Below are 13,361 nucleotides of genomic sequence, written 5' to 3'. Positions count from 1 at the left end.
TGTACCAATCTATCGTGGCTATCTTGGTTGGAAGCGGCTAGTTCACCTATAGACTTATTTATTTATCGGATTGAAAAGTTGGCAAGGGCAGATTGAAGTTGGTTGAAGAAATATGTGAATTTCTTTCTTTGGGGGGCTAATTGAGACAAGTAACTATTGGCGAAGAAACACCTGCAAGAGATACAGCTATTTTATCTATCGACATTTAAATCTTTATTGTTTGCTGGGCTTATTCTATTTTTGTACTATTGTATGTACATACATACATACATACATACATACAGTGTATATGCAAAGCTAAAAAGAACCGTTATGACAATGGAGTTCATCACGGGGGAATGGCTCTGTGATTCTTTCAACCAGGCTCGATCCCTCACCACTCTTCATTTCAGTAATTAAATCAAGAAATTCCTCAAAGCAAACGACCTCCTCCCAGGATGAAAAGAACAAATCCAAAACACCATTTAATGCCAGTAAATTCGTGAGTAGCAAAGAAAGCCAATTAAGTAAGCAATGAAAACAGATCTCCTCCGCTAACAATTCCAAAACCCCTTTTTCATCTCGATGTTGACCTGCCCGCGCGTCTGGGGCTCCGACTACCTGATTTGCTGCTGCTGCGGCTAGCAGTCAAGTCTCTCTTCATGGCTAATAGAATATTGGCAGCACATCGCTCGCACATGTAATTTATGCCGATGTGTTCCTTTTTGATCAAGGGGCAGAACTGTTTCAATCCGCAGGTTTTTGTCCGGACGAATACTGCGTGGCCGCAAGAGTGGTGGTTGTAAAACTGGGAGCACATGATTTTGGATTCGTCGTCCTCGATCCCTGGTTTTCTTTTTTGGTTTTATTTTTTTGTGATATAGTGCGTCCGATGCAAGTGGGACCTATTGCTCGAGGGGTTTTGTTTTCTCCAAGGGGATTTTCGTATTCAATATCAATCATTAAACGTGCAAGGTACATGCAGGATGGAGTTGCGATGTAAAGTCAACGTTCAGCGTGCGCGGCGGAAGGGTTGGACTGGAAAGGGAATCACGTATCTAGGTGCTTATATCCAGAGATGTGCAGTTGGTAATGTTAATATTAAGAAGCCAAAATTGGACAGTTGTGGAAACTCCACGATGGGCACGGTTCAGTCCATTAATAATAAATCAAGTATGCTAATACACATCGCTGGCGCGATCATGCTGTCAGTTTCAAAATAGAACTCTCGAGGTGTCTTTCTTTCATCGATGTGTTCGTCCAGGAGCCAAGGGGGAGGCTTGTTCATTGAACACTACCATTTAACGGACTTTTCATGGATCTAGATGGAGACCCGTATATCATTTAAAGAAAGAGAAGGGATTGAACAAAAGAGTTGTGGGTAGACGATGAAGTATTTAAAGTTCGAGGGCCTTGTTTACGATGAACAAAGCCATAGCGGGATGAAGGAGTTAACGAAATGGCCCTTTCAAGCCGTAGTTAACTGAACAGATTAAAGAAAACCGTTTTGGAAATGGACATAATATGAAATGTAGCCGCGAAGCCATTTTCATTTCTTTGCCTGCTAGGCGCGAGCTACAATATCCTGATTTTAAACAAATAGCGTTACTGAGGAACAGAAACAAAAATTGGCGAAGTGCAATATCAATGATATTGTGAGGTTTTCGGGTGTGTAGGATTGCTCTCTGTTGGTATATTATTATTGAAAAATAATCATTAGGGAGCAGGAAATCCGATAGGGCACCCATTTTTCACCTTTCCTTTAATCCTTCAGAATTGCAGCCGAAGTCAGACGACTGGACCCAGAAAGAACTTGAATGCTTCCAGCCATCTTGAGACAACGAAGCAAACCACTCTTGTCAACTCGTTCCACTTTGCAAGCTGCCAGAAGTGCCATGTAAGAGATAGTAATAAAAGGCGAAAGCATATTCGAAAGCCTTTTATATAAGGGAAATTTCTCTGAATATTATCGAAAAGGATCCAAGAGAGTTCTCCGTTAAATAATTAGGGTTTCGTCGGTCACCTGGAGCCGGAGCGGGAAAATCTTTTGTTCCGGTGCATCCATCGATATTTTTGACCTTCCACCTAACCTCCCATTACGCTTACCAATGGCAGTGCAGTGGGCGGGGCCTTGGGGAAAGCCCTTCCATGAAGGCGTACGTCGCTGCAAACTCATTGTCAATGGTCACCGCCACTTAGTAAAGGAAGAAGATCATGGTAAGACCAATAGTTGACATCCATTACGATACGCAAGCTCTCCATCTATTATTTGCAATGATAACTGAAAGCTCCAAAGTTTGGGGCGATAAATGATGCACGGCGGTATATTTCATTTCATATCGGGCCAGGTTTCACAAACTCAACATGCTTTAAATTGAAACCACGGCGAATGGTTAGGTAAAAAGTAATTGGTCTACTTGCTGCCGGGCTGCCAGTTAAGTTGCCTTGGGAGGATAATAGTTTTTGAAAAAAAATTTAAGAGCTGTCTCGGGATTGGAGGACTGTCGAATTTGTCTGGAAATGAAGAAAATATTGATGCTGTGCATTGGGCATCCAAGCAACAGGATCGCACTACAGGCAAAACAAGATCATTTCTTCGGTATCAATTGGCGCAGGCCAAAAACGGGATAGGTTCTCCGTTTCTCATTGGACATGAGAGGTGCGGACGTGAGAACTCGGCATAGAAACCGAGTCAAGAGGAAGCAGCCATAAAGCTCTAAGTAACTAACGCACATACAATCTTGCAAAGCTGGAGTAACTCTGCGGTAAAGTGACACGTCGCGTAAGAACTTAGGCGAAGTGCCCATCTCAACCTCAATTCTCGCAGGCCAAACCTTGAGGGTTTCACTCTCTCTTTTTTTACTCCATCCATGCCTTGTACACAATCTTGGACCCCCAAATTTGCCCCTTCTTCAAGACACTCATCCCTCTCCAATTGGGTTCGTTCGGTGCGTTGATATATCGACTGGGTTCCACACAAAAGCCTGACCGGGGTCCCCGTGGAGGTGCCCCTCCAACGGCGGGGATATTAATGAACTTTCCAGTGTAGAACTGGAAAGCAGGCTCCGTGGAATGGACTTCGAGATTAATACCTGTGACCAGGTGTTTGAATGCTCCGTTTAGACGCAGTGGTCGAGATCGAGTGTCGACTGGTATTGAGGCCGGGTCCGTATCCATCACGAAACAGTCGTCAATGTCTGGGGAAGTTGCGTTGAGGAAGAAAGGCTTTTTAACCTCTGTCAAATTGTAATGCTCTATTGTACCGAGGGGAATACCTGTGGAATCTATGGGGAGATAATTGTCGGTGGCCAAAACTGCTTCTGTGCCTTCGATCGTCGGCCCATCGCCAAGGTTGAAGTAACTGTGCGGAAAGTCGTATTAGTTAGGTATCCTCTTCGCAAATATGAATTTAATGCAAATTAATTTTCTTCAAAAAAGCAAATGAAAGAAGCGATACGTGTGTCGTCAGATGAATAAATTATCAAGAGAAACTTGTCCACTCACGTATGATTCGTAACTCCCACCACAGTTTCTTCGCACTCATCTCCCACGAACTCAACCTCGTACTCAATCTCCAGGACAGTTTTGGACTGCTTCCCCTCCCCCCCTGCCTCCTTGCCAGCTGTATACCATATCCTCAGTTCCACTGTGCCCGGATAGCCCTCATCACCATCCTTGCTTAGGTACTTGAACTCCAAACCTTCCTTTCCATTCTTAGACACAGCTTGCGGGCCGTCAAAGACCTTGGAACTCCAGCCAGCCTTCCCCCCGTGCAATGAATTCGGGCCCTGTTTCGTTGTAATGGTGTATGTTTCTCCATTGAGATTGTTAATGACTGAGTCTTTCAGCCGGTTTGTTGTGCGGCCGATAGTGGCGCCGAAGTATGCAGTGTTATACTTGGCATAATGCTCCTGGGTGGGGAAGCCTAGGACGATGTTCTTGCCAGCAACACGAAATTCCTGGAGAATGCCACCCAGTGGAATAAAGGTGAATGCAGATTCCTCTGAAGAGGATGTCATATTTAATAGGTTGTGTTTTTGATGGGCAGGCAAGTTTAGGGTAGTTGGGAGAACTTGGGAGGTCGGGGGATGATGGTTTGCTGAAATTAACTGCTATTACGTAGGGAACCACTGGCACTGTAACTTAGTTACCCTGCCGGGAAGGAAACAGGATATTCGAAAGTGTCGTAAGGTTCCCTAAAGATTGATTGCCACGAGCGCAAACCCAACTATGATGTAGGCACACATACAGAAAGATACTATTAACTTACCTTTATGATATGAAATCCAACTCCTTCACAGCCTCCTTCCATATAGTTTATGCTTCCGCCTGTGTTTTTCATATATGCCCCCAGCTTACCTTGCCCGCCAAGCTGCGTTGGTGGTAGGTTATTGGCTGCGTTTGTTGGCTTAACTAACTAGTTACCCTGGGGTCCGACCAGGTAAAACTAATAATGTTCATGCATAACTATTTAAGTTGTCCGTCGATGGGATGGAGGTCAAGAATTTCCCCAGTTTGTAGCAACTATGATGCATAAATAACAAAGCTTCAACAGCGTTCAGTTTGACTCATAGCCTATCTTAAAAATCTACAGATAACAGTATTATTAAAAGCTTTGATGTTCAAGCTGCGACTCCGTATCGTTATGAATGATGGGTTGGCAAGCTTGAGTTAGGGCTTTTCCATCACATGCTCTCCGACTCATTGCATTTTGAGCCGCACCGCATGTACTTCCTCCTCTGCACATATCAAGTTTATGAAGAAGCGCTTTCTGAGTGCGTCACAATGAGCAACCACTCCAAGTTGCAAGTTCACATATATTTTCAACATTTGCCTTGTTGGGCACCTGAATGGCACGCTCGAAATTTTTAAAACTTTTCCAACCCCCTTCTGCTGACTTTTTGAAAGTATACTATTTGATTTCATGAAAAGCTAAGGCACATGTACAGTACATACATGAATTGATTTAGAACCTAGAGAAAAAGTAGGTACCTCAGGTGGCCTATGTATGTGCTAATCAGTATCATCTTCAGGCAGTTAGAGAATAATATTCTTCCTTGGAATTATGTCTAGCAGCTGTCATTGTGCCTATTACTTGTGCCTGCGGACTGATCATTCGCCATACTAAACTTTTTGGCAAGCCCTATCTATCATCTATCTTCATTTCTCTAACCCTGGCATCCCTAACAGAAATATATAGAGTGCAAAATGGGCGATGCTGTCACAGCTACTTCTCCCAGCCTCTATCTAGCTTATAGAAGGGTGCAAAGTACCGCATCAGAGTAACCTAGTGATAGTTGTTTCATTTTCAACATACTCATCAGCTGCATCTCACTTTAGTAACTAACTATCTGAAAAAGAAAGCAGGCCAAATTGTCGAAATTCAAAAAAAAAAGTGTTGTAGAATATCTGAAATTATACCACGTGTCATACGCAAGCGTCACTGTGTACATAGGGAAGTTGGGGGCTGGGTCATTACTTATTACTACCACCTTCAATCAGTTGTTTATACTCGATCTTGCACGTCCATAAACTCGCCAATTGATTAATTAATTAGGTTAGATATATATAGATATATATACACGTAGATTACAGGGGTTGTAAAATAGGACTGAAAACGCGTAAGAATTTTCGAAGATTTGCCAAAGAGGAAATTAAAAAAAAGGCTGGCAGTTAATATTCAAATCACAGAAAGAAAAAGAAAAAAACCATACAGCGCAGGGAACCTTTGAGTGCTCAAAAGGGTTGATTTTCAAAACAAAGCGAGAGGTGATATCAGTCTTGATTGAAATGTTCCCTTGATACATACCCCGCAATGGAATCGGACTGAATGGTAGACAGGAGTTACATATCCATATCCATTTTTGTTTCTCCCCGCAAGCAATGGAGAGAAGGAGCTTGTGCAGCGTGATATTCAAGCTTAGGTTTTTCTTTTTCTTGTTGAATTCGAAAAGAGCTAGATAGATAGACAAAGTCAAATGATCCCGCAATCTTCCTCCAGCCCTTACGGAGATTATTGCGCATGGGGAAAGTGTGTCGATTATTACATAGTTGGAAAGGGGGTTGGGAGGGGAATGGGTTGAGGGGTTGAAAAGGTCTCATGCAAAAATGAAAAATGAACGAAAAAGGGTAGTACAATCAATGTAGCTCATTGTCGTCATTAGTGTTGAGAGATGAGATCGGATATCGCTCATGCAAGAAGTAAAGCGAGAGAGAAGCAAAATGGGTCTATTCGGGCACGAACATAGATGGTAATAATAATTATGTAAAACCATTATGAAGCGAAAGAAGTGGAAAGGGGGGAAAAATTACAAGTCAATGGAGTTAGGCCTGTATTTGTCGGTTTTCTTTTTCCCCCCTATATCATTGTAGCACTTGGATTTAAAAATGCTTTAAAGTCAGCATCCTCCATCCAGTCTGGCTGTATTGGCAAACACGAATTAAGTCCCCCAGTAAGTGAAATCGGCCGACTAAACGCTTGCGTTTGTTGCGGCGTGTCAAATGACATTAGGGGCGAATCGAGCGAAATGTCCATACTGTCATCTAGACCCCCTCCTTGTGACCATGACTGCTGTCGCTGAAGGAGACTAGGGTTCATAGATGGCGGAGCCCCGGGAGCACTGAGAAGCACTTGCATTTGAGTTTGTGTAGCTTGGACCTGTGAGAGCCGTTGCGGAGCCATTGTCGGTTGCGGGAGGTGTTTTTGCTGTTGTCGGTGGATCTCCATCTGCTGTCTTTGCTGGAATTGCTGCCGTTGATGCCGCATCGCCTGCTGGCGCTGCTGGAGATTATCCTTATTTTGTTGCTGCTGCTGCCTCTGATGCTGCAATATGAATTGCTGGTGTTGCTGGTGTTGCGACATTCCTTCCATTATTTGATCTGATATTTGATGTGCTCGGGGAGGAAAAGTGCGTGGGCTCGGAGGAGTAGGTGGGAGTTGGTTGGGATTCATCGAAAACGGGGTTTCAAACAAGGACGGTCTCGAGGGGAATATTGGCGAATGCTCACTTTCCGAACCACTTGTTGAGTCCTGCCGTTGCATAAATCCAGCACCATTCGCAATTAGCTTCTTTTGCGCTAATTGTAGATCATCTTCGAATGGCTCATCGCCCGAGTTACCCTCTTGCTTAAGTGCTCCTAATCGTTCTAGAATGTCGTGTGTAAGGGGGTGTCCATTTCCCGATTCCTTGAGGGGGTCGCCCGGCCATTCTTCTCCGTCCAACATCATCTTATAGAGTGATTGGAGGCCAGCAACAAGCTGTGCCTGTTGTTGTTCTAGCATTTCAACGTATCTATAAAAATAGAGCATAGTAATGTTTAGCTCATTGAACCACCTAAACTTTTCCAAAATGCAAAAAATATATGACTGGAGGGTGAAAATCAAGCTCACCCTTTAGGATATACTTTGTCATGCACCTTTTTCCGTTCTCCAAACACACAGATCGCATTATCCGTCTTACATCGCCCGCATGGATTTGCTCCGTCACACTGTAGTCAAATCCCTCTAGATTTCAGCACGTGATGATAACAGGCGCATCCAACCCTGAGAAACAGGTAGGACCTACCTTTGACTTCTTTAGGCGACACCGGTCACAGGCTTTGCACACTCTTTTGCGGACATTGCCTTCTGACGGAGACGAAGCATCCACGGGGGGACTTGGCTGGTGAGCCGTCATTGCGAATGGAGGCTAAGCTATGATATGGCGCCAGAGCGCGCAGGGTTGCTGGAACTAGATATCTCGATGCCGGGCACCGCGAGCTTGCGCCAATCTACACCATGCACCCACAACTTGGAATTTTGATGATCTCGCGCTTGTGGGAACACTTAGTGTTCGAGGGACTTTATGGACCGTATGCGACACGACGTTTATCTAGATTATATGTATCTAGAAACTAATAGCAAGTGAGAGCTCCGCCCATATATCAGACCGGACGGTAGGTACAGTGCCGGAAATGATCATATATATATAGGTTGCGGTACTATAAGTTACTTTGGAGAAGCTTGGGACGAGACGAGGAGGAGAATGGGAGCTTGCTTCAATATAATAATGAGTTCGCAGATATTTATTATTTTTCGATTTCGAGAGCGCTGGCTATAATAATAGGGAGCGAGTGAACCAGGGGGGTTTAAGATATAAGTAGAAGGGTTGCAAAGCACAAGTATGACAGAGACAACCGATCAGCAACTTGCCGAGAAAGTTAATAGGAAGGAAGAAATGTATATATATAGTATACAAAAATATATGATATGCAAAGCAAGATCGACAATGGCAGCAACGAAACAAACCAGCTGTGCCCTCCTTCCCAGAAACATATCAAAAACGAGGGAGAGCAAGGCCTTTACATATTGATTATATCACCACGGACTTAAGCTGGTTAGCAGAACTCAAACCCTCCAAGGCCAAAAAAGCTCCATGCGCTGGAAATCATGGACCCAGCCCAAGCATCCTACCGTGGAACCCTGGCCAAGCACCTTACCGCGGTTTAGGTTAGGATGATGTGGGTATTTGCGCAAAAAAGAAGAAGAACTCTTTTTTGCTTTGTATTTGAAACTCAGTACAGCGTATACACATTGCTTCTGGTCATTTTTTGCAAATGTGTGTCACCGTATTTCGGACCAGCCCTAACTCTGCCCCTCGTTTCCATATTTTTATTCGAGTTCGCTTGTCACGCCCTTCGATTTGTTGTATGTAACTAACTATCTTGTCACTGGTTGCAGACTACATCCGAAAGGGTACTCTCAGATATTATTTTCATTGACAGCTGAACTGTCCGCAAGCCCTCCATACTCTCTAAACGCGTATAAACTTGGAAGCCTTCCGCTGTGACGTTTTTCTTGAAACACGCTTCTTTCTGCCATGAAGCTTTGTTGGCCGAGACACAGAAGAAAGTGTTAGGTTTGTCACTGATGGGTTACAGTTGAATGTGGTGCCAATAAAAGTGATCATAGTGCCAACTTTTAACCCACTTTTCTGAACACATGTTCAACTTAAGTTGCTCTCTTTAAAATACACATTCACTACACATCTAACATATATTACACACATATTATTAATTTTGTCTGACTGTCTCTGTTTTCTTATTATATTAATTTTGATAAAAGATGTAAAGCTTGTTAATTATAAGTTAAGTAAAACTGTAAGAAAATATATAATAAAAGAAAAATTACTAAGTAATATAATTAATTACTTAACATCTGCTTACACTTAATATCTGCTTAATTTTCATTTTTTCATTCATTTTAAAACACTTATAACATATATTATAAAGTAGTTATATAAATAATAAATAATAATTTAAATATACAATTGATTTCTAATTACACTGAAACTGTTAAAAAATATGAAATTAGTTAATATATATTATCACAGTTAGACTGACTGACAGAATTATAAATTTCATATTTAATTTTATTTAATCTGATTTCATACATTTTCTGATATAAGTTTTATCAGAATCTAACATTAAAAAAAATCCGAAACTGAATTATTTTTTTCAGAAATAGTGTGAAAAATAATCAGAATTTGATAATAATTATTAATAACACTTATAAAACAGTTAAATACATTTTTATACAAGTTTATTCTTCACTTTTTTATAAAAACTACACTTCTCTGATATACTGTAATCAAAGATATTGAACTATCTGATAATTTCATATTTTACAATTATAAATTTCTTGATTATTTCTTCTTATAATTGTTTTTAATAATAGTAATAAATATTTTAATTTAAGTTGAACTTTCACTTCATTTTTATCTCTGTTAATAAAATTATCAGAATATTAATTATTAATATAATAATTAAATATATACTTTTAACAATTTTCATAGCTTTAAAATTGATTTAATATGTAAATTTATTAAATTATCTTGAAAATAATAATTAAATTCAGTTTTACAAGTATGTAATTTTATCTGATTTTCAGTTATAATTAATGTATACAAGTTCTGTTTTAAAATTAATATTATAATTTTATATAATAATATAAAGTATTATTAAAAATTATTATTTATCAGAGAATTATATTTCACTGTTTTTATATTTTTAATATCTGCTTATTTATATCTCTGATAGTTGATATTGTGATAATTTCAAATTAATTTAATATATAAGTTTCATTTTTTCACTTTAATAATTGAATGATTAATATAATTATGTAGTAGCATCTTAGCATAAGAAATTAAAATATATAAGTTCAAAACCCGCAAAGAATATATTAAATTCAAAATTTAAATATCTTAGATTTTTAATAAATACAGATGTGTATAAATTATTATAATGAATTACTCTATGTTTCTGAGATAAGAAGTTATTATTACATGCATTTAATTATCACTTCTTTGTATTTTCTATGTTTTTATTATTTTAGTATAATTTTAATATTTGTATTTTCTTCTGTATAATTAACACTTAATCTATATTTAATATTATATAAAAACTCTTTATAAGCTTTACTTGTATATAAGTATAATAAAAGAATAATAATAAAGTTTTATTTCTTCTCTATTCAATCTTGAGAAGTGTAAATATTAACTTAATAGAAGAAATTTAATAGAGCTGTTATAGTATAATACTCTGTAAAAAATTATTTAGTTTTACTATAGTAATATATTAATTTATCTTTTATAGTAATACTAGTCTGTGTTATAATATTATTTCAGACTGAATTTCTTTTAAATAATTTAACTGTTTTTTAAATGAGTAAATAAACTGTTATATATAGACTGACCGTGTGACTGTGTCTGAGACCAGGACCAGATTTTTTGATAGTCTTATTATCAATTCGACTGATCTTATTACACAGTTTTAACATTAGATAGTAGTCTCATACTATCTCAGTAAAACTTACTGTCTACTCTTATCACATTTTTCAAATGAGATTATGATTTTCACTTCTCAATTTAAATTATTTTTATTGCTTTAAATGACTTTAAATCTTATTTAAGTGTTATCAAAAAGTGTTACTTTTTAAAAAATTAAAAATAGTCTAAAAAAAACCTTAAAATGTCTAAAAATAGTAACTTTATGCTAAGAATGAAACTAAATAAAATCAAATGAAATCACTTTCTCATTTTTTTCAAGTCATGATTTCATTTTAAGATCTGATATATAGTCACTTTACATGTTTTTTTGATAGCCAGTCCCAGCAGGATTCATGCCAAGAAATGTATGAGACCAGATCAAATGAGATCAAATGTGAAATTCATGATCCCGGCGGCCAGTCTAGTTATATACTTATTAAACTGATTACAGTATTAATATATAAGTAATTGAAACTGTTTTAATTATTTTCATAAAACTGAAATAGTAAATTAATTATATATTTTAACTGAGTTTATTTTATATTAGAAATTTATAGTATCTGAATTTTTTTCTGATTAAAGTATTACTTTATTATTATTATTATTATTCTTTCATTATACTTATATATAAGCAGAGCTTATAATGAGTTCTTACATGATGTTAAATACAGTCAAGTGTTGATTATACGGAGAAAATACAGGTGTTGAAATCATGCTAAGATAATAAGAACATGAGAAAATATAAAGAAGTAATAATTAGATACATGTGATAATAACTTCTCAGCTCAGAAATATAGAGTGATTTTATTAAAGTGATTTATACATCTCTGTATTTATTGAAAATCTGAGATGCTTAGATTTCAGATTTAATGTATTCTCTGCAGGTTTTAAACTTACACATTTTAATTTCTTATGTTAAGACACTATCAGATGACCGCATTAATTATTTAATTACTGAGATATTAAAGTATTACACTTAATAATTAATTATCTGATGTAATTGAAGAATTTAAACAGTTATTTTATATATTGAATTTCACTATGTTTTAATATTCTGTATTATGTTCAGTAATGTGACTGATTTATTTATTTATTAAATATTATGAAATTATTATTATTATTTAAAAAAGATACAAATTGTATTAACAATATTTTAAATCTGTGATATTTAAATTATTAGTTAAAATTAATAGTAGTATTATTAAAAAATATTATTAAAAAGTGTTATTAAAAAAATATTATCTTTTATAAAGTTATTATTATTATTATTATTATTATTATTATTTTTCAATTATAGATATATATAGTTAGAGTAGACTGATTACTAAGATTATGAATTTCATATTTAATCTTATTTAATCTGTATAAGAGGTCTACGCTGAATAGATCAGTATAATATATAGATCTTATATAACAAAGAGAAAAACATTAAAGAAGAAAAAGAAAGAGAAAGTGTGAGAGTCAGTGATTGAAGTGAATATTTATATATATATATAATGATGTACATAGTGAAGCTTCAGAGTGAGAGAATTTATACACATTTATAACAGCTGAGAATTGATGATTAAGAATGAAGCAGCTGAGAATCAGTGATTGAGAATGAAGTAGTAGAAATCTATGAAGTGTAATGAAATAGTCTATATAATTGATCAGGCGCAGCCTGTTACATTAGCCTCTCTCTTTTCATTGATCAAGAGCCGCGGTATCAGATAACACAGAACTCAGAGTTCAGGTCAGATAATCATAGTTAATTTATTTTATAAGATATTATCAGCTGCAGCTGTGAAATCTCTTATTAAGAATATCTTTAATTTCTCACTTAAGTTCATTATTTTCTTCTATAATCTCTGACAGCTGTCAGTCAGAAATCAGTTGTAAAGAAAATGAGTTGATAGCAGTATAACAGAGTAAGCTTGTATGAAAGACATCATGAATCTCTGATAATGTATTAAGATAATAGTTATAACTATCTAGAACTTCTATCACTTTATACCTGATGTGATAGTAATCTAGTATATAAGATGAACATGTGATCTGTATATTTTTAAGATTCAATTATACAAGATCTTCTATCTTATACTTAGACTGGCCGCCGGGACCATGAATTTCATGTTTGATTCCATTTGATCTGATCTCATACATTTCTTGGCGTGAATCCCGCTGGGACTGGCTATTAAAAAAACATGTAAAGTGACTATATATCAGATCTTAAAATGAAACCATGACTTGAAAAAAATGAGAAAGTGATCTCATTTGGTCTCATTTAGTCTCATTCTTGGCATAAAGTTACTATTTTTAGACATTTTAAGGTTTTTTTTAGACTATTTTTAATTTTTTAAAAAGTAACACTTTTTGATAATACTTAAATGAGATTTAAAGTCATTTAAAGTAATAAAAATAATTTAAATTGAGAAGTGGAAATCATGATCTCATTTGGAAAATGTGATAAGAGTAGACAGTAAGTCTCACTGAGACAGTATGAGACTACTATCTAATGTTAAAACTGTGTAATGAGATCAGTTGAATTGGTAATGAGACTATCAAAAAATCTGGTCCTGGTCTCAGACACGGTCACGT

The 13,361-nt window shown here is 36.8% G+C and overlaps 2 protein-coding genes across 2 annotated transcripts; both read right to left on the bottom strand.

Annotated features, from left to right (window-relative positions):
* Positions 1-27: 27 nt before the first annotated feature.
* BDBG_08970 (aldose 1-epimerase) lies at positions 28-4,489 on the bottom strand. Its single transcript, XM_002620629.2, has 2 exons — positions 3,484-4,489; positions 28-3,340 (listed from the first exon to the last, which is right to left on the bottom strand). Exons 1-2 carry the CDS (start codon positions 3,996-3,998, stop codon positions 2,839-2,841), a joined length of 1,017 nt encoding a protein of 338 aa, XP_002620675.1. The 5' UTR covers positions 3,999-4,489; the 3' UTR covers positions 28-2,838.
* Positions 4,490-4,898: 409 nt separating this feature from the next.
* BDBG_08969 (C6 transcription factor) lies at positions 4,899-8,357 on the bottom strand. The gene is made up of 3 exons (XM_002620628.2): positions 7,545-8,357; positions 7,370-7,467; positions 4,899-7,271 (listed from the first exon to the last, which is right to left on the bottom strand). Exons 1-3 carry the CDS (start codon positions 7,653-7,655, stop codon positions 6,338-6,340), a joined length of 1,143 nt encoding a protein of 380 aa, XP_002620674.1. The 5' UTR covers positions 7,656-8,357; the 3' UTR covers positions 4,899-6,337.
* Between the last annotated feature and the right edge of the window lie 5,004 nt (positions 8,358-13,361).

The sequence above is a fragment of the Blastomyces gilchristii genome (assembly GCF_000003855.2).
Source record: "Blastomyces gilchristii SLH14081 genomic scaffold supercont1.32, whole genome shotgun sequence".
In the NCBI taxonomy this organism is placed as follows: Eukaryota; Fungi; Ascomycota; class Eurotiomycetes; order Onygenales; family Ajellomycetaceae; genus Blastomyces; species Blastomyces gilchristii.
This window is presented reverse-complemented; position numbering and strand designations above follow the sequence as displayed.